The sequence below is a fragment of the Eschscholzia californica genome, unplaced genomic scaffold (assembly GCF_041429995.1).
Source record: "Eschscholzia californica isolate CP2 unplaced genomic scaffold, dmEscCali1.0.p SCAF_1, whole genome shotgun sequence".
In the NCBI taxonomy this organism is placed as follows: domain Eukaryota; kingdom Viridiplantae; phylum Streptophyta; class Magnoliopsida; order Ranunculales; family Papaveraceae; genus Eschscholzia; species Eschscholzia californica.
Genome location: NW_028238198.1, coordinates 75845572 through 75866583, shown reverse-complemented (window position 1 = coordinate 75866583; position 21012 = coordinate 75845572). Strand labels below are relative to the sequence as shown.

Genomic DNA, 21012 nt, shown 5'->3' with positions numbered 1-21012 from the left:
CAATTAAGATCGAAAGGGCGGGCAATCGATTATATATTTACAATTTATGAATCCCTTTGAGTAATGGAAGGCATGAAACTAGTTCCAACTTAAAACAGAAAGTTTATTCTTCTTTCAACATAAAAAGTTGTTTGCCTTGTTGTCTTCACGACACTTTATTTTCTCATTCAACTCGTATGGCTAAGGAACTAGAGAGAAATTAGAGAGTGAAACATTTGAATATTTGATAGAAGATAATAATATCAAAAACTAAAAAAAGAAGGAGAAAGAACTATGGTTATTACTTTTCTAGTTTATAGTATTAGATTGACAAGAATATTTATCTTGAGAATATTTGTTTTAATTAAACATTATTTTTCGGTTGAATTTTGTCGTGTAGTAGTAACTTTGGGTTGAGTATCTAACTACAAGGTATTTAACCTAGAAAATACTTAATGTCCTTGCTAGCTTTATAAAAAAAGGCTATTCACAAATCACAATAAAAGAAATTCTCCTTTGTGTCTAGCTTGATCTTCTTCTCTTTATACATCTTTTCTTTCTCACTTGTCTTGTTGTCTTCTTATTCTTTATGGGATCACTTTAAAGTTGGGTCTTGTTTAACCTTTCACTAATAATAGAACAATAATCACTATTCTCTATAAAACCATGATCTTAAAAACCACCAGAATTAAATATCGAACTAACCAAAAGGCCAACTAGAAGGCCGAGTATTGGTTTACTTATTATTATTTAACCCATTACTTCTAAAGGAACCCCTTGCTTTCTTGATATAGGCGCCGGAGAGTTAAATGTCAGGGGCCATACGCAGAATGGAGACGCCTTTAGCCAAGGGGTGTGCCTACAGTAATGGATTTGATTCTCATTAAACTCAAATGAAGAGAGAGTACAAGTATTTAAAGAGAGATCACAACCGAATTACAACTAATTCTCTAACAAACTATAACTAAAAATGGTTTTCCCTCTCTAACTAACCCTAACAGATAATAACAAACTTTGAGTAGTTAGGATGAGGTGTATCTCGAGTGAATAAGACTTTGTCCAACCATAACTAACCAAACAACTCTTGAGTTTGTCAGGATCGAGTAGAGAGGAGATGGATGAGAGTTGTCCAACCTCAATTTGAATTATGCTCTATTACCCTCCCTCAAGCTAAGCAATAGGAAAGAGTTTAAGCTTGCTTCGAAATTTGGTAAATTGAGGACCTGGAAGAGCTTTACTAAGGACATCTGCTGGCTGATCAGAAGGACGGCTGAATCCTCTTGTTACAAACCAATTCTCGTATAAAATGAAAATCCAATGCAACATGTTTTATCTTGGAATTAAAGACAGGATTTGAGGCCAAGGCCAAGGCTGAAACATTGTCACACCATAGAACTGGTGGAACAAAAAGAAAGCAATGTAAGTCCTTTAGAAGAGAACAAATCCATAAGGTTTCAGCAGCTGTTTGAGCAAGAGATCGATACTCTGCTTCTGTTGAAGACCTAGACATAGTAGGTTGCTTCTTGACTGACCAAGAGATAGGATTCCCACCCAAATAAATGATGAATCCAGATGTAGATCGACTATCACAGACACTACCAGCCCAATCTGCATCAGCAAAGCCCTGGATATTTAGAGAATTGGACTTAGTGAAATGAATTCCATGTGTGATATAGCCTTTTAGGTATCTTACAATTCTTTTTACAGCTAAAAGATGAGAAGTCCTTGGCTGACTCATAAATTGACAAACAAGGTTCACTGAATAGCTTATATCAAGTCTAGTCCAAGCAAGATATTGTAAAGCTCCTACTAAACTTCTATAATAAGTGGGATCATCAAGAAGATCACCCTCAGTAGGACTTAACTTGGTTCTAAGGGTCAATGGAGTTGAACAGGGCTTGACATCAGCCATTTGAGCCTTTTTAAGAAGGTCTAAAGTATACTTGGTATGAGATAGATAGAGTCCAGACATATCCCTCTTAGTTTCCATGCTCAAAAAGTAATGAAGATGACCTAAGTCCTTCATAGCAAACTGAGAACTCAGTGTAGTTATAAGAGATGCACATGCTGAGGAAGAATTCCCAGTAACTAATATGTCAACCACATAAACTAACACATATAGAAGAACCCCTTTATCTGAGAGAACAAACAAGGATGTGTCTGAGAGGGATTTCTGAAAACCCAAAGCCATCAAAGAATCTACCAATTTCTCATACCATGCTCTTGGAGCTTGCTTTAAACCATAAAGGGATTTATGAAGTTTACAGACATAATGATGATAGGATTTATATATCTTGAAAACCTGGAGGTTGGGTCATATACACTTCTTCTTTTAGATAACCATGAAGAAAAGCATTACTAACATCTAACTGTTTAATCATCCAATCATTTTGAACAGCTAGAGAGAGAAGAACTCGAATTGTAGTTGGCTTGGCCACAGGGCTAAATGTTTCTGAATAATCGATTCATTCTCTTTGGTGAAACCCCTTTGCTACTAATCTAGCTTTATACCTCTCTATGCTACCATCAGACTTCTGTTTCAATTTGAAAACCCATTTGCAACCAACAAAATTTTGATCAGAAGAGGGAGGGACAAGAGACCTAGTATTTAGATCTTTCAAAGCTTTAAACTCAGTAGCCATAGCCTCTCTCCATTGAGGATCTTTGTTGGCTTGAGTGAAGCAAGTGGGTGTTGAAGGTAAAGCAGTAGTCAAGACTGAAGGGAGAGGATGTTTGGTGGATGCTAGAAATGTTTTTGGTTTGTATATGCCAGATTTTGCTCTCATTTGCATTGGGTGAATGGATTGAAGTGTGGGTGGTGGTTGTTCATGAATAGGAGAATGGTCATTAGGAGAAGGAGCTGATTCAGAAGTAAGTTCTTGAATATGTTCTTGAATAGGTGATTGTGCAACCATTGGAACAGTAGGTGATGGTTGCTCAATCAGTGATTCAGAAATAGGAGTAGCTGGGGTAAGCTCCTCAATAGTTTTACTAGGAGGAGAAAAATCTGCCTCAATAGGAGTAAGAGATATGGGATAAAAGTCAGAACCTTCAGTGGAAGAGCCAATGTTAGAATTACTGGTAGAAGACAATGGAAAATACTCTTCATTGAACACCACATGTCTTGAAACAGAAATCCTGCCATTACTCAGATCTAAACACTTGTAACCCTTTTGATTGGTAGCATAGCCTATAAAAATGCATTCCTTGGTCCTTGGTGCAAGCTTATCATGTGCATATGGTCGCAGCCAAGGATATCATGCACACCCAAAAACTCTGAGAAAATCATAATCAGGAGTGCATAAAAAGTTTCTCTAATGGTGAAATATTATTCAAATTCAACAATGGAATCCTGTTGACTAGATAATTAGCTGAATGAAGAGCTTCAAGCCAATAGGAGCTAGGAAGAAAGGCCTGAATAAGTAGGGTTCTAGTAAGATCAATCAGATGTCTGTGCTTTGATTCAGCAACTCCATTTTGTTTTGGAGTATGAGGCCATGCCATTTGATGAGTAATTCCTTTACTTTGAAGGAACAATTTAAGAGGAGTAGCAAGAAACTCCCGTCCTCCATCTGTTCTAATGGTTTTCACCTTTTGACCTAATTGATTTTCAATAGAAGTGACAAAAAGAGATAAAAGCTGAAGTGAAATGTGATTTATTTGATAAAGGCAATATCCAACAAAACTTAGAATATTCATCTATCACATTAGCATAATATTTGTAGCCACTAACAGAGGCACTAGGAGAAGGACCCCGTAGGTCTATATGAAGTAACTGCAATGGAAAAGATGTTACATTATTAGAAGACTGAAAAGAAAGTTTTTGCTTCTGCCTAGATGACAATCTGAGCAGAAGATTGGCGTGATAGAGGTATTGGAGAAGAGATGCTTCAGTTTTTGCAAGGATTGAAATGATGGATGGTCCAATCTCTTGTGCCAGAGAGCAGCTGAAGTTGGCCTTGTCATCAAAGCTTTTATTTGGGGTTTTGGGGAAGAACCAGTATCTAGCACTAATGGGTATAAACCACCTCTAGCTGGCCCTTGGAAAAGTGTCTGGTTCGAATTGAGATCCTTCACATAATATTGAACAAGATCAAATGTTAAAGAACAATTATTATCTTTAGTGAATTTATTCACAGACAACAAATTATGTGTGACTTGAGGAACAACCAACACATTCTTGAGAGAGAAAGTATGATTATTATGTTTAAAGACAGAATTACCAGTCTGAGCAATGAACATACCTTGACCATTAGTTGTGGAAATGACCTCTTTACCTTTATAGTTAGAAGTGGAAGAAGAAGCTATGTTGGAAGCATATGGAGTAATATGGTGTGAAGCACCAGTATCAACATACCAAGGATTCTCGCTCAAACTATTAGTTGTGGCAAGCATAGCTTTCAAGTTATTGGGTGGGTTACGGCCTTGATAGGAGAAGTTCATGCGATGATAGCATTCAATAGCAGTATGGCCCACTTTATGACAAATCTGACAAATAGGCTTATCACCATTAGCATTTCTTGAAGCTTGTTGATGATATGACTTTGCTTGAGTATTACTATGATTATTAGCATAGTTCTTGGCTTGAAAAGAACAATTATTGTAATTTTTTGTACCTTTGTATCGATTAGGATATGAATTGGAAGAATTACCAGCATTGAATCTTGGTCGACTGGATCTAGCTTGAGGATTAGTGAACAATGCTTGATTCACATTGATCATAGACCTCTTTTGTTTCTCTGAGATTGTAATTTCTTCACTAATTAAAAGATTTTGAAGTTCAGTCACAGAAACAGGAGGTTTCCTTAACCTAATAGCTACTGAGAAAAAGTCATACTCAGATGGAAGAACTCTCAAGATACTCACAACTAGCTCATCACTAGAGGCTGGACTACCAGCACCAGCAAGTGAATCTGATATCTTTTTCATTTTTGTATGAAATCCTGGCATTTTCTCTGAGTCTTTCTTCAAATCACGAAGATTTTCTTGAAATTGAAATATGTGAGGAGTAGAAGCTGAAGCAAAAGAATCTTCAAGATTCTGGCATAACTCTTGAGAAGAAGTATTTCCTACGACATAAGGAATCATAGAGTCTGATAAAGTGGAATTTATCCAAATTAACAAAGTCTGATCTTCATCTAACCCGTCAAGATATTCAGGATTGATTTCTCTTGATTCATTATCCAGAAATTGAGCAGGCTGTGGTCGAGATCCATCTATTAGATCGAGTACCTTGTACTTTTCGAGTATTGGGAGAAAAAGTGATCTCCAAGCAAGATAATTATCACTTTGAAGATTGGAATAACATTTCCCATAGAATTGATAGTCAAAGAGGTGATTTTAGGATGATCCATTATTATAGAACAACTTAAGAAACAGTAGATAGAAGATTGTTGAAGAGGAAGAAGATGATGATTAAGAAGAAGTGGATGAAGAAGATGATGAAGACGAGTTTTAGAGAGAGAAAGTGAGAGATGAATTTTCAGAGATGAGCGCAATTGGCTCTGATACCATAATTGATTTGATTCTCATTAAACTCAAATGAAGAGAGAGTACAATTATTTAAAGAGAGATCACAATCGAATTACAACTAATTCTCTAACAAACTATAACTGAAAATGGTTTTCCCTCTCTAACTAACCCTAACAGATAATAACAAACTTTGAGTAGTTAGGTTGAGGTGTATCTCGAGTGAATAAGACTCTGTCCAACCATAACTAACAAAACAGCTCTTGAGTTAGTCATGATCGAGTGGAGAGGAGATGGATGAGAGTTGTCCAACCTCAATTTGAATTATGCTGTATTAGACATCATCTCTACATTTTAAGGTCATCAAACAGAATACTGAGCTAGGGTTTAACTATATGAAGCCTTCACCTTATTTTCACCCTTCACATAAGCTACATCAAAATTTCAAGCACATTTACTTCAAGTACTTCTCAACATAAACATACAAAAAATTGATAAAGTGCCCTTAAAATTCCTAGAGCATAAACGCCATATGTGGTCCACGCGATAAAAAAAAAGTCTTAATTAAAAAACGTCTTTGCCAAAGGGGTGCGTGAAACACTCTCACATAGACTAGAGGAAATATTTTTATCAAGTAAAAAAAAAATGGTGCCTCTTTATGAAGCAATTGTATAAGTTGAAAGCTTACAAACTTGAGTCCAGAATAGATAAGTTTTATACAATCTCCAACTAACGTTGAAAGAGTAAGAGGCTTACCCTAACTTAAAGATAATTCTGAAGGAACCATTTCTTAAGAGGCTTTCTTAATAGAGTGAGATTCTGGTGGCGTTGTAGTTGCGAATTGTCACAAACTACGCATTCCCAAAGCCTTAACAATTGTCTATCAATTATTACGGCCAAAAAAAATCTGCAAATACACCCAAGTATAGGAAAATAAGTAAACCAAGTAACATGGATTATGTCACTCAAAAGAAGAAATTGACACTCTTCATGTGGTGGCAGACATTCTTTGTTAGGGTTTGGAAATTGGGCTCATAACTTTTTCATGGCTGATGCCAGCATCTGCACCGAACCCCTTATCACTCCCTAACAGACAAATTTTCGCCCAACCTCTCACATGAAATTCTCTCATCACCCTCCACCAATCCTCACATTCTCACTCCTATATAAACATGTATCATCCACTCAATTCTCCTCAACTCAAAAAATCTCAACTTCAACTGTTTGATTAGCACATTCAATTCCTATTCATCTTATTAGGGCATTTGGGTTATTATATTGAGAAAATGAAAATCATTATATGTTTATTTAGCTTAATTTTGTATGCATTAGTATTTGAATTAGTTGTCAGTCTGTCGCCAAAGAGAGTTGTCGATGTGCCATTTCAAAACAATTATGTACCGACTTGGGGTACGGATCATATTAAGTACATTAACGGTGGTGCTGAGGTTAACATTGTGCTCGATAAGAACTACGGTAAGTATGTGTACTCCATTTTTCGAATGTTATTAGTGTGACTTTACTATTTGCATTAAAAATGACAATTTTTTTTTTGTGAAGGAGCTGGATTTCAATCGAGAAGTTCTTATCTATTTGGGCATTTTAGTATGAGAATTAAGATGGTTGGTGGTGATTCCGCTGGAGTTGTCACTGCTTTCTATGTAAGGGAAAATTCGTTCGCTCTAAAATTTTAAGGGGTGATAATTACGCCTTTGGATTAATTGACTTATCATATCGTTTTTCTTCTTTCAGCTCTCGTCGCAAAATTCAGAACACGATGAAATAGATTTCGAGTTTTTGGGAAATAGAACAGGGCAGCCGTACATTGTGCAAACAAATGTATTCACAGGAGGAAAAGGCGACAAAGAGCAAAGGATTTATCTTTGGTTTGATCCAACAAAAGATTACCATACCTACTCAGTCTTGTGGAATATGTATCAAATTGTGTAAGTTTAACCATAACTTGATATATATGTTTAGCCATATGGTTACCCTAATACTTTAAAAGCCCTAAACGAATTCGAAAGGTATCGGATTGGTCTAAATTTGTACTAACCAACAAACAGACCCATATGTAAAGATAATCACCCATATGTAAAGCCAGATTATCTCAATAATTAATCTAAACTTTTGATGGTGTAAAATTGCAGATTCTTTGTGGATGATGTACCAATTAGGGTTTTCAAAAACAGCAAAGATATTGGAGTAAAATTTCCATTCAATCAACCAATGAAAATATATTCAAGTCTTTGGAATGCTGATGATTGGGCAACCAGAGGTGGATTAGAGAAGACTGATTGGTCAAAAGCACCATTTGTTGCATCATACTCTTCCTTCCACGTGGACGGTTGTGATGCTTCTTCACCTCAATTAGCCAATATATGTGCGACACGTGGAGAGTTGTGGTGGGATCAGAAGGCTTTCCAAGATCTAGATGGTATACAGTACAGGAAACTTCAAAGGGTCAGGAAGAATTATACCATATACAATTATTGTGTTGATAAGTCAAGGTACCCTAATGTCCCACCAGAGTGTGGTCGGGACAGGGATATCTAGGGCAGTTTGACCATGGCTTCTATTTTAAGTACTTTAGTAGTCTAGTAGATGATTATATTTCGAAGAATAGCAAGGCTACTTAAGGAACTACATTATCACCGTATCGTATCAGTTCTAGCTGGTAATTCTGAAGAAAATTGACAACTACGAACTTGACTTTGACGTAATATCGGAATAATTATTTTTTGTTATATTAGGTACTTGTTGGTGAAAGAGTCTCTATTTTTTTTTATTTTATTGATACCCCCTTGTTGTACTAGATTTCTTAAATGATATGATTGAATAAAATAATTGTTATAGTTAAAGTGGGATTTTAGGTTAATTTTGTTGGGATTTTTACACATCTATGGTAGAAAATTATTTCCTTTTACAACTTTCTAACAACAAGAAAGAAAAAGAACATCAACACTAGACATTCCCTTGAGGGGAGATCCATGTTGACTCCTATAATCACTAAAACTAAGCATAGCCATGATAAAAAGACAACCCCTAGGGTTTACTCTTGAGTGAAAATTGAGGTTGAAGCAATAAAGCAATATTGGGGCGCCTATAAATTAGTGAAACAGGTTCAAAATCACATTGGGCAAGAATCATATGAGCTTTTATCCTTTTATTCTTGTGAGACTAATCAATTCATTCAATATTAAATATGGGTACGTCTACCTCTCTTAGGTGTAACGGTTGGAGTTGGACACCCTTCTTAAGCTCATGAGGTCCTAAGATCGAGTCTCGGTGGAAGCAGTTGTCTTCAAGATTTATTCTATGTAATTTAGGCTATAAATAATGTAATAATTTGTCGGGCTTTAGGCCTCTTTGTTCTCGGGTTTTAGGCCTCTTTCATTCTCAGTTTAAATTAAGCGGTTATCGTGCTTATTACATCTCCATGATGCATCAATGCCTTGTAACGACTAACGTAGACCGTAGTTAGGGGTGGGAATCGGTCCGGACCGGTCGGTATCGGACTCTAACTTCATCGAACCGGTCGACTCGGACATAAACTGTTGGTGACCACCTATTTACTCGGGCGGATTCGGACGGTCACTCTCAAGAATTCTTTGTCCATTGACTGTCCAAGACCGTTTATTTTACCGGTCCAGTCAGACACCGGACGGTCTCGGTCCGGACTTTCCAATAAATTTACTTAATTCAGAACTTTATTTTTATTACCACAAACAAAATTACTTACAAATGAAGATGTTTAGCCAAGAAATCAAAAGTAAATATAAAAAAGAAAAAACACAGTGGATCATCATTTGACAAGATATAATTAAGCCATGCACTAATGTTTGGTCTTCCAGAGGACTATATGACTATAGCCAACGATCATGATATATTCATATGTCTATAAAATTCAACGGTCAACTTCTAAAAATGAGGACAGTCTAGTTGGTCAACCTATTCGGTCACTCGTATCGGTCGGTCAGCGGTCGGCCCTTCGACATAGAATTTTGACCGTGACCGTCCGCCAATTCTTTCGGGCCGGTCGGACACTGACCGTTATGACCATCGGGTGTCCATGGACACTTTTTATCTCGGTCGAACGGGTCGGATAGCGGTCTTCCGGATCTTTTTCCCACCCCTAACCGTAGTCGAACTCTCAAAAAAAAAAAATACTATTAAATATGGATACACAAGGGTATAACCCGTGTTCGGCGGGCACAGACATTTCTATCAAATGCGTCACTTGAGGTGATCTATACGCGCCCCACATTGCAGCCATAGACGCCCCTCAAGGGATGCATATGTAAATGGGGCGCCTACAACAATAATACACTGCCTTTAAGTCTTCCCAAAGAAAAACGGGATCTTTGAAAAGATGTTATTTCTTATAATCCTAACCCTTGGTTGAGTTTTGATCAAATTTGAACCTTCAAACTTTGATAGAGTAAATCTTAACCATTAGAGACAAATACGGGAGAACAAATCTTAGCCACTGGGAGGAGGGGAAAGATACCCTCCTCCCTTATGATATAGATAGATGTGGACTAAGACAGAAAATAGTAACAAAAGTCACATCAAGAAGCACATACCTAATCTAATTATGTACACATTATGGGTATATGTGGAGAAGGACAAGAAAATAGTAACAAAAGTGCTACAAGACCTGAAAATTATGCTTGAATATCGAGTGCAAAGTGGCATGCCACTGTGTTTCTACGCGTGAGCATTAAGGACATTATTTTTTTTTTGATGAACAAAGCATTTGGGGCATTATGGAACCAGAATTTACGGTCAAGTATCAGTTTCTAAATACGTAGTAAACACATGATTGTGCTCAACCATCTTGTCCACGTATTTTATAATGAAGAAGTCTTGCATTAAAATTGGAAGTTAAGAGGACAAACCCTACATAATGAATATCTCTCAGTTTCAAACATCGTTCAATGTTGTAGAAAAACCCAAGTTGGTCATGTTATTACTAAAGGGCTTGGCCAAAATGGTAGGATGGGATGAAATCTCAGCCCAACCAAAGCCTGATCCGAGTCATGAGCCGACCTGATTCATCCAGCCACTCGGACGTGCTCTGATAAAATGGGCTGGACTCCACAGGTTTGGTCGTGTGGCAGGAAAGACACAACCGCCATGCTAAAACATCACATGATTTTGCATCCCGTGCTCTGATCGGATATTCTAATGGCTGTAAAATACTGATAAATTTGGGTAATTAGCATTTGGGGACAACAAATCAAAAAGTGGGACCAATGGTGGAGTTAGATGAGTTTTTTCTGAAGAAGTAAATTCTAGTGACTTCCAAAGCGGACAAGTAGAGATTCTTCTTCAAATTGAAAAATCCTCAACTTTTTAAAAGCCCCAAACTTTTGAATTTCTCTCTCTCTCTCTCTCTCTCTCTCTCTCTCTCACACAGTTTACACTTCACCTACCTGTCTCTCTCTCTAAACCCTAGAAATCTATCATCATTTTGATTAGATCTACCACCAATCGAGATCTCAAATGGCAGACACAGATTCAACGCCAGCTCCTTCAATCGCCACACCTCTCACTTCCGTAAGTTCATTTTTGTAAAAAAACCCTAATTTCTTACTTTAAGTGTTGGGTTCTGATTCTTTAAGACATTAGTTTCAGCTAATTTGAGTTCTTGTCTTTCTTTATGTCTTTGCAGAAGAAAGAGAATACCGCTCCTGCTGGTAACAAAATCGCTGTATGTTGTTGTTGACATGGAGTTCTCTTCCAATTCTAGTAATTCATCTTCTTAAGGTTATGTGGATTGTGAATTTCTGATTGTTTATCTGCAGGAACTAAGTGAATCGAGAGCGGAATTGCTTACCAGAATTCAAGGGTTAAAACAAGTAACTTTCAAATAACAATCACAAATTTAACATCTGGAAAAAAAAATCCCAAAAGTTTACATTTGTGATGTTTCTTTAAATTGCAGGATTTGCAGAGTTGGAGATCCAAACTTGATACTCAAGTTAAGACATACAGAGATGTAAGTGACACGATGAATGCTTCTTCTTACTCTAATTTTTAATTAATTTAATTTAATTTTCGGTATTGATATTGGTATTTTTTTTACTGAGATACTACTACTATGGTTAGTGGTAAAAGCAACAAACCAAAGCGGAAATGCGGATTGCCGAACAAAAATATAAAATTTGAAGTTCGAATGATAAATAATTTCACCGTCATATGTCCCTTATGTTAAGTATGTGCGCGTTCAACCCAAAACAAAATGTCTGTGAATGAGGAGTACTACAGATTATGTTTGTGGTTAGATGGGTAACCTTTGTCCATGTGGGGCTATTCTCGTGTGAGCCCTGCCTATCACGTGTGCGTCTACCTCTGATACCATGTTACATGGGTAACCTTTGTCCATGTGGGACTATTTTCATCTGCCCCTTACGTGTGACGTTCTTTTTACATTAACATGCGTATTTTCGTTGGATGGCATGGAGCCTGTGGATATTGGGCCTATCACGTGTGCGCCTACCTTTGTACCATGTGAAGTTGTGGTTATTCAAGTAAAAACTAATTGGCTATGAATGGAGATGACCTACGTATTATATTATTGGTTATGACTTATGAGAACACCCTTTGTGGAACTATTCTCACACTTTATAGAGCTCCAGTTGGATTTAATAGCCTCTTAAACAAATGAAAATAGCCTTGATTTGCTTTCTTGAATCTTTTAGTATTCCCTAATTACCTATGATCCAGCTCAATGTTCCTCGGTTGAACCTGCAACATTTGAATGCTTTGTGCAGCGATGAACCTTTTTGGATCACGCTTCTACAGTTACTAGGATAAATTAACATAAGAGAGAGTGATTCTTACTACAGCCCTCCCCGTAAGTTCATATCTCATACTTCGGTATGATTATGTTGCCTCTCTCATTTTACCAAAGCGACCTCCAAGTTAAGAAGTCCTTCAGGTTAATTGCACAGTCTTGGGCTTTGATGTTTAGAGCCAATTGTTTCTACGAGTTAAGAATCTTAAGATTTATAAAGTTACAAGTTTGCAACTTCGTTTTCCTGAGCCTGTGTGCGTTGCCCTTTTTGGTGATTAAAATGTGAATTCGTGACTGGTAGCAAGTCCTATTTATGTGTTAGGTTCCAAGTTCGCTGACATGATTTTCCAATGCCAATACAACAGACATGGTTTATGTCATGGATTTGGTGGTGTTTGGGAGTTTATTGTCAAAGAGGGATTACTTTTATAGAGATGCATTTATACTCCACATGGTATAGCCAGTCCTTCGTCGACCATCAATAACAACAATCACAACTGAAATTACTATAAAACTTAAAGGTGCTACTCATAGTTCAGTTTTAGAAGGTCGGTAAGCCATTGAACTGACACGTTTTCAATTCTAACTCTCTTTCTAAATTGGTAGAGGAAGTTAGAACTAAAACACAAGAAGTCGCGGATTAAGCGTGATACGAAACAAGATTGTCCAAAAACCAACATATCCTTAAAAGAATGTGCGCAATGTTTTTATTTTGAATTCGAAGGAGTGTTTGTATTGTTAACTATTATGCCCTTTAACAAATTTCTCTTGCTCATACACCACCGTCAGATATTCTATTGTCGTTCTATTCTTCATGATAGATGGTTGGTTACATGTAAATTGTTTTAATGTGAACTAATTCTTGTGGTGTTTCTGATCAACTTATCGACATTGTCCAGGAGCTTTCTGAGCTGAAAAAATCACTTAATGTCGAAGTGGACCAACTGAAATCCGTGAGTCTACTAATGAAACCATAGTCAAGTTTACCCTTTCTAGTTCTTATCATTTGCATTAGTAACTGTTTTATTTAATCAGGAATTTCAAGATCTCAGGACAACTCTTCAACAACAACAAGACGATGTTACAGCTAGTCTAAGAAACTTAGGGGTAGTTCATCTCAACTTTCAGGATTGTTGTGTGCTTTTCCTATATTTTTTTCTTGCATCTTTACATGTTTATTACGTTGCTTGTCTCTTTCTCTTTGACCAATTTCGTTTTACACTCACAGTTGAACGATCTGTCAGAAGTCACTAAACAAACTCCAATGCCAGAAACCGAAAAGAAGGTCGATGAAGTTGAAGCTCCTGCATCAGACGATCACAGTAAGGAAATCCAACAACCTCCAATTTCCGACTGAGAAGTACTTCCATCCTTTCTTTCTTCTTTTCTCCTTGTCTTGTGATTATCTCTTTGAGAGCTCCTATTGATTCTTCCAATATGGCAAATGGATTATCTGTTGAAATCACGTACAATAGTCAAAGTCATGAAAACTACTGATAAGTTAAAAGCTTTGGTATATTTTCTAGTTAATTCATCAGGTAGCTTTAATTTTTTCTAGTGGTGAATTTATTTACATTTGTTTTCTATCGATTAAATATGAAGCTGTAATTTAGTGAGACGGTAAATCTAAAGTAGTCCGAGTGAAAGACATAGGTGTTACTTTATACAAAGGTTATATCTGCTTGAAATCCCGTTAAGTATTCAAAATTAAAACAGAATGTGCACAAAATGCAAGTTAACTTAAACATATACCATATCTCATTACCTTTCTAAAAGACTCTTTAACAAAAGAATGGTTTTTATGTAACCATGGCCACTTAATAACATCCTAAAGAGAACCAACTTTTTAGTTTATATATCAAAATGAGATTCCCTTCTTTCATATCACTCATATTTTGTTTTTACTATTATTTAAGGTTTTAAGATCTTTATATTAAACATTCCACTAAGCCGGTGTTCTATTTGGAACTCGAATCTAAATCCCTATGAATAATTTATTCATTTTCATCTCTTTTGTGGGCATTGTGAAGAATTTTATCTCAAAGTAAAGAGTCTTTGAATCAATGCTTAGATATACTTGGGAGTTCGACCACATGATCTTAGGGCAAGTCCAACGTAGGGGTTCAGGCTCTCAATGTGGTAGCCCCTGAATTTTGGGAGCCCTTGATATTTTTCAACTCAACGTCGGGCTCCTAAATCTAAATTATATATGTGGATGATATACGTGTGTGGGCGTTTGATTTCAACTTCTAACCATGAATTATTAATTTCAAATAGAGAATAAAATTTTGATATTATTCTAGGAAAGAGAGAGGGAATTTTGAAAAGACAAAAAACTAAAACAAATAAAATTAGTTAAGATTTAAAAAAAATAGATAAAAGAAAAAAATTTCTAAAAAATAAAATAAAACATTATTGGTGGATCCTCTTTTTTGGGGAACTCCCAACGGTCACATGAGGGGATGGATGCCTCCCAGCCCGAGCTCCCAAATGGGAACCCGGTAGGGTGGGGTTCCCAGCCCCACCGTGAGTCCAGCCTCAGGGCTCCAGGGTTGGAGGGCTTGGGGGTTGAAGTTAGGCTTCCAAATTTGAGTTTGGGTGCCCCAACCCACACATAGGATTCACTCTAAGAGCATCTCCAACCTGAGCCTGTCTCAGGCCCTAAAAACCAATTTTCATCCAAAATTTACAGCCTCAGCTCAACCTTAAAATTCAGCTCCAACCTCAGCCTCTCTTGAGGCCCTAAAATTTGAACTTTTCTCTTTCTACCCATCCAACAACCGTATTAAATTCATATACAAACTCTGTCTATAAATACAACTCTCTTTCTCTACAAACTCACATCAAACTCCATATTCTTCTTCCTTTACAAACTTATCAAACTTCATCTTCCATTTTTTTTCTATACCCTCTATCTTTCTCTACAATGAAGCCCAATTTTACTTTATTGAACATGACGCTTGAAGAAGATGAATAGGCTACAGAAAGGGATGATGAACACTTGTGGAGAAACTTTACCGGACGAATTGCTTGAACGTGTGGGTCGAGTTAGAAGCCAGTAAATCCATACGCGGTTGAAGGCAGCTCTTGTTGAACACTTGTGGAATACGAGATCAAACAATGACAATGAATAGATTTTGGTCGCTCGATTATTAAAAATGTATTTTGGATCGTTGGATTATCTATGTAAAAGTTGGATTACTAATGCATTTTAATTATTTAGTAGTAATCTATCTTTAAAAGAAGTAACTATTTTTTTTTAATAATATTTGTTTAAAAAAAAAAATAAGACCGTTGGATGTGATCCAACAACCAAATCTGGTTGTTGGATCACATCCACCGGCTGGAATAAGGCCCCAACATAACCGTTGGGGATGGGAGTGGGAATGTTGTCCACGAGCCTGAAACCGCCCATGGATACCCGAGCCCATGACTAACCACGAGCACCCGCTACTTTTTGCGGTAGATCCCTTCCAACCCGATGAAATTTAAAGGGCGGGCGCGGGTTAAAATCCTTACCCGACCTCCCGCCCACACCCGAGTCCGATAGGGCAAGCCCGATGGGTGCGCATATATATTTGTCCGTTTGTGGACCATTAGGAAGCTTAAAAGAATAAATCCACTTCAAATCTTCAATAAGGCGGAGAGAACGTATGCTGTTAGATAAGAGATCTATTACTAAGACCAAATACAAGCATATATATATATATATATATATATATATATATATATATATATATATATATATATATATATATATATCAATATTTGATCAATATAAAGTATAACATTAACAATCTATTGAAATATGAAAGAATAAATGAATTGATTCCCTAAACAAACAAATAAAAAATGATTCAGACTTGGATGTAGAACTATGCCCGATACTCGAGCCGCCCGTTGCCCGACAACCGGACTCCTATAACGGGTGTGGGCGGACTTTGAACAAAGGAAAATGAAAAAATACTCGTCTGATCTACCAGACTATCCTAATAGCCAAAGAAAAGATCTACCCGATCAACCCGAGCCCGAAGTGTTTTTACCCGTGGGCGCCCATACCCGCCCGATTCCCACCCCTAGTTGGGGACCTCCCCAATGGTCAGTTGGATCCCTCAGCCGACCCTTAATTAAAGCAAGTCCAACCTCAGCCTGTCTCAAGCCCTAAAAACCACTTTTCACCCAAAATTTACAGCCTCAGCTCAGCCGATATAATTCAGCTCCAACATCAGCCTCTCTTGAGGCCTGAAATATGTGCATGTGGAAAACGCGAGTGCAGATTTTTTGTGAGTGTGCGAAGAACGTGTGTGATTTTGTGTATGTACGAAACACTTATTTAAACTATTCTCGAAATAATATTTTTTTCTAAGGTTGGAAAATTATTCGGGAACTGACACGTTAGATTTTAAAAAATGTGTGGTTTTTGTTAAATTTTTTAAAAAAAAATTAATGGGCAAGTTTTTGTTAGATTTTTTTAAAAATGGATTATTAATGCATTTCAATCATTTTTAAGAATTAGCTTTAAATGTATTTACCAAGTATAAGTATCTCCACTGTCAAACAAAATGAGTGTAAGTTTTTGTGAGAGAAAGTGAGATCTAACACCCTTACAGGCATTTAATGAGAGCACTGCAAAATGAATGTGATCCGACGGCTGGACGAGGGCCCCAATATGACTGTTGGGGACCTCTCCAACGGTCACTTGAGTCCCTCAGCCGACCCTTAATTAAGGGTCGGCTGAACCCCTGGTTGTTAATTCAAATTAACAACCCCTCTAGCCCGTGGTTGGAGATGCTCTAGGGCTCTTAGCCGAGTGTACACATCTCTACTCTTACCCAATTCCATTCTTTTGCAGTGCTCTCATTAAATGCCTGTAAGGGTGTTAGATCTCACTTTCTCTCACAAAAACTTACACTCATTTTGTTTGACAGTGGAGATACTTATACTTGGTAAATACATTTAAAGCTAATTCTTAAAAATTATGCCAACAAAAGAACCAAAGTTATGGTTTTTAAGGAAATTAGTGTTAGGTGGTGCAGTGAATTGTCTTATTTTCTCCTTTTTCTTTTTGTTGAAATTTATTTTCTCCTCCTTTATCATTACTTACACGAAAATGAACCAAAATCTATACTGCAATCAATTCTCTATAACTAATGTGATTATCTTAGTTTTCATTAGTATTAATCCTTATATTTCTATACCTTGAATGTTTTTCCTGGATATTCTTAAGTTGCATAGTGATAGCTATCTTTAGTACTGTTAGAGTAAGTTTTCTGTTCCATCACCCTCCTTCAATTAGATTTCATTCAGTGTGAAGAGTGGAAGAAGGTAACAAGAGGTTGCCTTTAGATTTTGATTTCTTTTCTTTGTTAGTGGATCGGGCCTAACAGACTAATAGGGTTCAGGATAGGTTGGCAGCCTTTAGAGGCTCGTTTCCTTTCTAACCACCAGACGGTAGTAGTTTTTAGTTTCTTGGGTTGGCCTTCAGTAGTGAACTATAATACTACTGGAGGCCCATTTCAATACTTTCAGCGCCTCCATCTTAGTAGTAGTTCAGGAGGGTAATACTTGGATGGACCGGTGTTAGTCCTTTCAGACAGACCTAACTTTCAGCTAATACCCTTAATCTTCTAGAGATCTACTATCATTCTCATTATTTAGGTGCCCTTAGCTTTCCTGTCGTGTAGGATGTCTTTAGTTAGCAATTTCCCCTCTATTCTAAGTTGGAATGTGAGGGGAATTTCATCTTTCAGTACCCGTAAATACTTAATGAATCTCATTAACAAACATAACCCGGACATAATATTTCTAGCTGAAACTAAAACTAAATCGATAAATGTCAAAAAATATATAAAAATTACTAAACACTATAATAATCACTTTGTGGAACCAAACAATAAAGGGGGCGGCTTAGTTATGTATTGGAAACACAACATAAATCTTAAGATCATTTATTCAGATAATAATATGATACATGTGGAGATCTTAAAATCTAACAATAACATACACAACATTATTACGGGTTTTTACGGCTGCCCTCATCATAATAACAAACTCAAACCTTGGAAAACTTTAGAAGCACTCAATATAGACAGCGAGTCGCCATAGATAGTCATAGGAGACCTCAATACTATTCTAGACAATACGGACAAAGAAGGAGGATCTTTAGCCTCTAATTCTCACATTCCCAAAGTTTTGTCCTACATCAACAGGATGAAATTATTAGATATGGGATTTAGAGGTTACCCGTTTACCTGGAATAATAGGCAATTTGGGGAAAATTTTATTCAAGAGAGACTAGATAGAGCTCTGGCCAACCTCCCCTGGCTTCAAAATAATCAACAATTTAGTATTAGTCATTTGGAGTCAGTAGGTTCAGATTATCTTCCCATTTTTCTGTCTGACACAGAAGAATGCTACAATAAACCTAAACCTTTTAAATTCCTCCGCGCTTGGATGTCACATCCCGATTGTCATGGTTATATTCAGAATAAGTGGACTAATAACATTAACATCCAAGTGAACCTTAAAAATCTAAGTAGGCACCACACTAATTGGAATAAAAGAGTATTTGGTAATATAGAAAACAATATTAAAAATATCATCACAAAAATTAATGCCACCACTAACAAAGAAGAGTTTTATAAATTAAGTGATCAGTTGGAAGAGTGGTATAAACGTCAAGAAATATTATGGAAAGAAAAATCCAGAAATAATTTTCTTTCGGTAGGAGATAAAAATACCAAATTCTTCCATTCTCAGGCTATACAACATAATAGAAGTAATAAAATTAAACCGATTAAAAACAACAATGGAGATTGGCTGGAAGACTTGAATAGCATTCAATCTATTTTCACTAATCACCTGTCTACCATTAGTACGTCTACCAATAACAATCCTAACCCTGATATTCTCAATCTCTTTCAGCACACCATTACTCCGGCTCATAATCAAGAGTTAATCAATATTCCTGACCAAGAAGAAATAAATAGAGCCATTAATTGCCTTAAAAGAGAAGCGGCCCCGGGTCCTGATGGTTATCCCCCCTTTTTCTTTCAATCAAACTGGGATACGGTTAGCCCCAATATCTACAGTTTAGTTCAAGATTTCTTCATCTCAGCCGAACTACCTTGCGAGACTAACCACACACATATCTGCCTGATTCCCAAAACCACTTCTCCTCAAACTCCAGCTGACTATAGACCTATCAGCCTTCTCAATATCACGTATAAGATTATCACTAAAATTCTGGCAGATAGACTTAAGCACCCCTTAAAAAACATTATATCTCCTTTCCAAGCAGCTTATATCCCGGGTAGACAAATTACTGATAATATCATCATTGGTCAGGAAATTATACACTCGCTCAAAAACTTGAAAGGATCAACCGGATACTTTGGGCTTAAATTGGATATGTCCAAAGCTTTCGATAGGATCGAATGGAATTTCCTTACGGATATCATGAACAAATTAGGATATTCTGAGCATTGGATCAAGATGATAACCCAATGTATCTCTACGACTTCCATGGCGGTTTTAATTAATGGCCGTCCGGGAACCACCTTCTACCCATCTAGAGGTATCAGGCAAGGTGACCCGCTTTCTCCTTTCCTCTTCACGATTGCCATGGAAGGCCTCAGTCGGCTTATTAATGCAGAACAGGATGGGAATAAGTTCCAGGGTTTCCCCACCAACAATCCTAACCTGAATATTTCCCATCTACTTTTTGCAGATGACTGTATCATTTTTGGTCGGAATTCTCTAGACAACATTCATACACTCAAAAATATCCTTAAAATCTTTTGTGATGCGTCAGGACAAATGATAAACTACAGTAAATCCAACATTTTCTACTCCAAAAATTCACATCCCAAGTTCAAAAGATTAATCATGCGAACGCTTAAAGTTAAATATGCTTCTACCTCGGAGAAATATCTGGGCGCCCAATTATTTATTGGTGCGCAGAAGAAGAGGGTTTTCAATGATATTCTAATTAAGATTAAGAACAAGTTAGAGAAATGGAATTACAGTTTCCTTTCTCAAGCTGGGCGCACTATTGTCATCTCGACAATAGCGGCGGCCGTACCCCGATACCAAATGCAATGCTTTACCCTCCCCAAGGGTATAAGCAAAAGCATTTCGACTATGCAAAAGTCGTTTTGGTGGGGTAAGTCTAATGGTATTTGTACTAAAAGCTGATCCACGATTTGCCGTCCTAAAAAGTTAGGAGGTCTTGGTATTCACTCCCCGGAGCTGGATAACCAAGCGATGCTTAGTAAGCTAGCCTGGAGAATTAAATCGGAACCCAAATCAATTTGGGTTCAATTCCTTAAAGCAAAGTACTTTAATAATATGGACAATCCGGGTATAGCTAAGCCTCACCACTTTTGGCATTGGAAAAATATTAGCAAACAACTTAATAATATTGAAAAATTTACCACTTGGGAAGTTCATAATGGCGAAAAAATTGAAATTTGGAAGGATAATTGGATTCCAACACTCTCCCACCCCCCGAGCAATCAAACTAACTCTCATTTGTCTAAAGTTTCGCAATTGATAGATCAGGATAAATGGAATGAGGCTTTGCTCAATAATACTTTCGATAGCAATACAAGAAATTTAATTTTGTCAATTCTGATAGCAGGTAATGACGAAGATCAAAGAAAATGGACCCTTACCAAATCTGGTCAATTCTCGGTAAAATCCCTATATCAAAATCTATGCATCAGGATGAATTCACCTATACCATTATCACCCAACTGGAA

The 21012-nt window shown here is 36.9% G+C and overlaps 2 protein-coding genes across 2 annotated transcripts; both read left to right on the top strand.

Annotated features, from left to right (window-relative positions):
* Positions 1 to 6598: 6598 nt before the first annotated feature.
* Positions 6599 to 8309, top strand: LOC147569212 (putative xyloglucan endotransglucosylase/hydrolase protein). The gene is made up of 4 exons (XM_086655672.1): positions 6599 to 6924; positions 7009 to 7109; positions 7201 to 7394; positions 7599 to 8309. The coding sequence occupies exons 1-4, from the start codon at positions 6735 to 6737 to the stop codon at positions 8002 to 8004; spliced, it is 891 nt and encodes a 296-aa protein (XP_086511798.1). The 5' UTR covers positions 6599 to 6734; the 3' UTR covers positions 8005 to 8309.
* Positions 8310 to 10661: 2352 nt separating this feature from the next.
* On the top strand, positions 10662 to 13798 carry LOC147569211 (uncharacterized). Its single transcript, XM_086655671.1, has 7 exons — positions 10662 to 11010; positions 11126 to 11164; positions 11259 to 11312; positions 11399 to 11452; positions 13150 to 13203; positions 13286 to 13357; positions 13479 to 13798. Exons 1-7 carry the CDS (start codon positions 10957 to 10959, stop codon positions 13605 to 13607), a joined length of 456 nt encoding a protein of 151 aa, XP_086511797.1. The 5' UTR covers positions 10662 to 10956; the 3' UTR covers positions 13608 to 13798.
* The last annotated feature ends 7214 nt before the right edge of the window (positions 13799 to 21012 follow it).

What these genes read in the sequence shown, in the direction of transcription:
- LOC147569211 (XM_086655671.1), top strand. Translation starts at nt 10,957, where the DNA reads ATGGCAGACACAGATTCAACGCCAGCTCCTTCAATCGCCACACCTCTC. An exon ending in GAATTCAAGGGTTAAAACAA is followed by an intron (nt 11,313 to 11,398) that starts GTAACTTTCAAA and finishes TTTAAATTGCAG; the next exon opens with GATTTGCAGAGTTGGAGATC. An exon ending in AAGTTAAGACATACAGAGAT is followed by an intron (nt 11,453 to 13,149) that starts GTAAGTGACACG and finishes GACATTGTCCAG; the next exon opens with GAGCTTTCTGAGCTGAAAAA.
- LOC147569212 (XM_086655672.1), top strand. Translation starts at nt 6,735, where the DNA reads ATGAAAATCATTATATGTTTATTTAGCTTAATTTTGTATGCATTAGTA. An exon ending in TGTGCTCGATAAGAACTACG is followed by an intron (nt 6,925 to 7,008) that starts GTAAGTATGTGT and finishes TTTTTTGTGAAG; the next exon opens with GAGCTGGATTTCAATCGAGA. An exon ending in GAGTTGTCACTGCTTTCTAT is followed by an intron (nt 7,110 to 7,200) that starts GTAAGGGAAAAT and finishes TTCTTCTTTCAG; the next exon opens with CTCTCGTCGCAAAATTCAGA.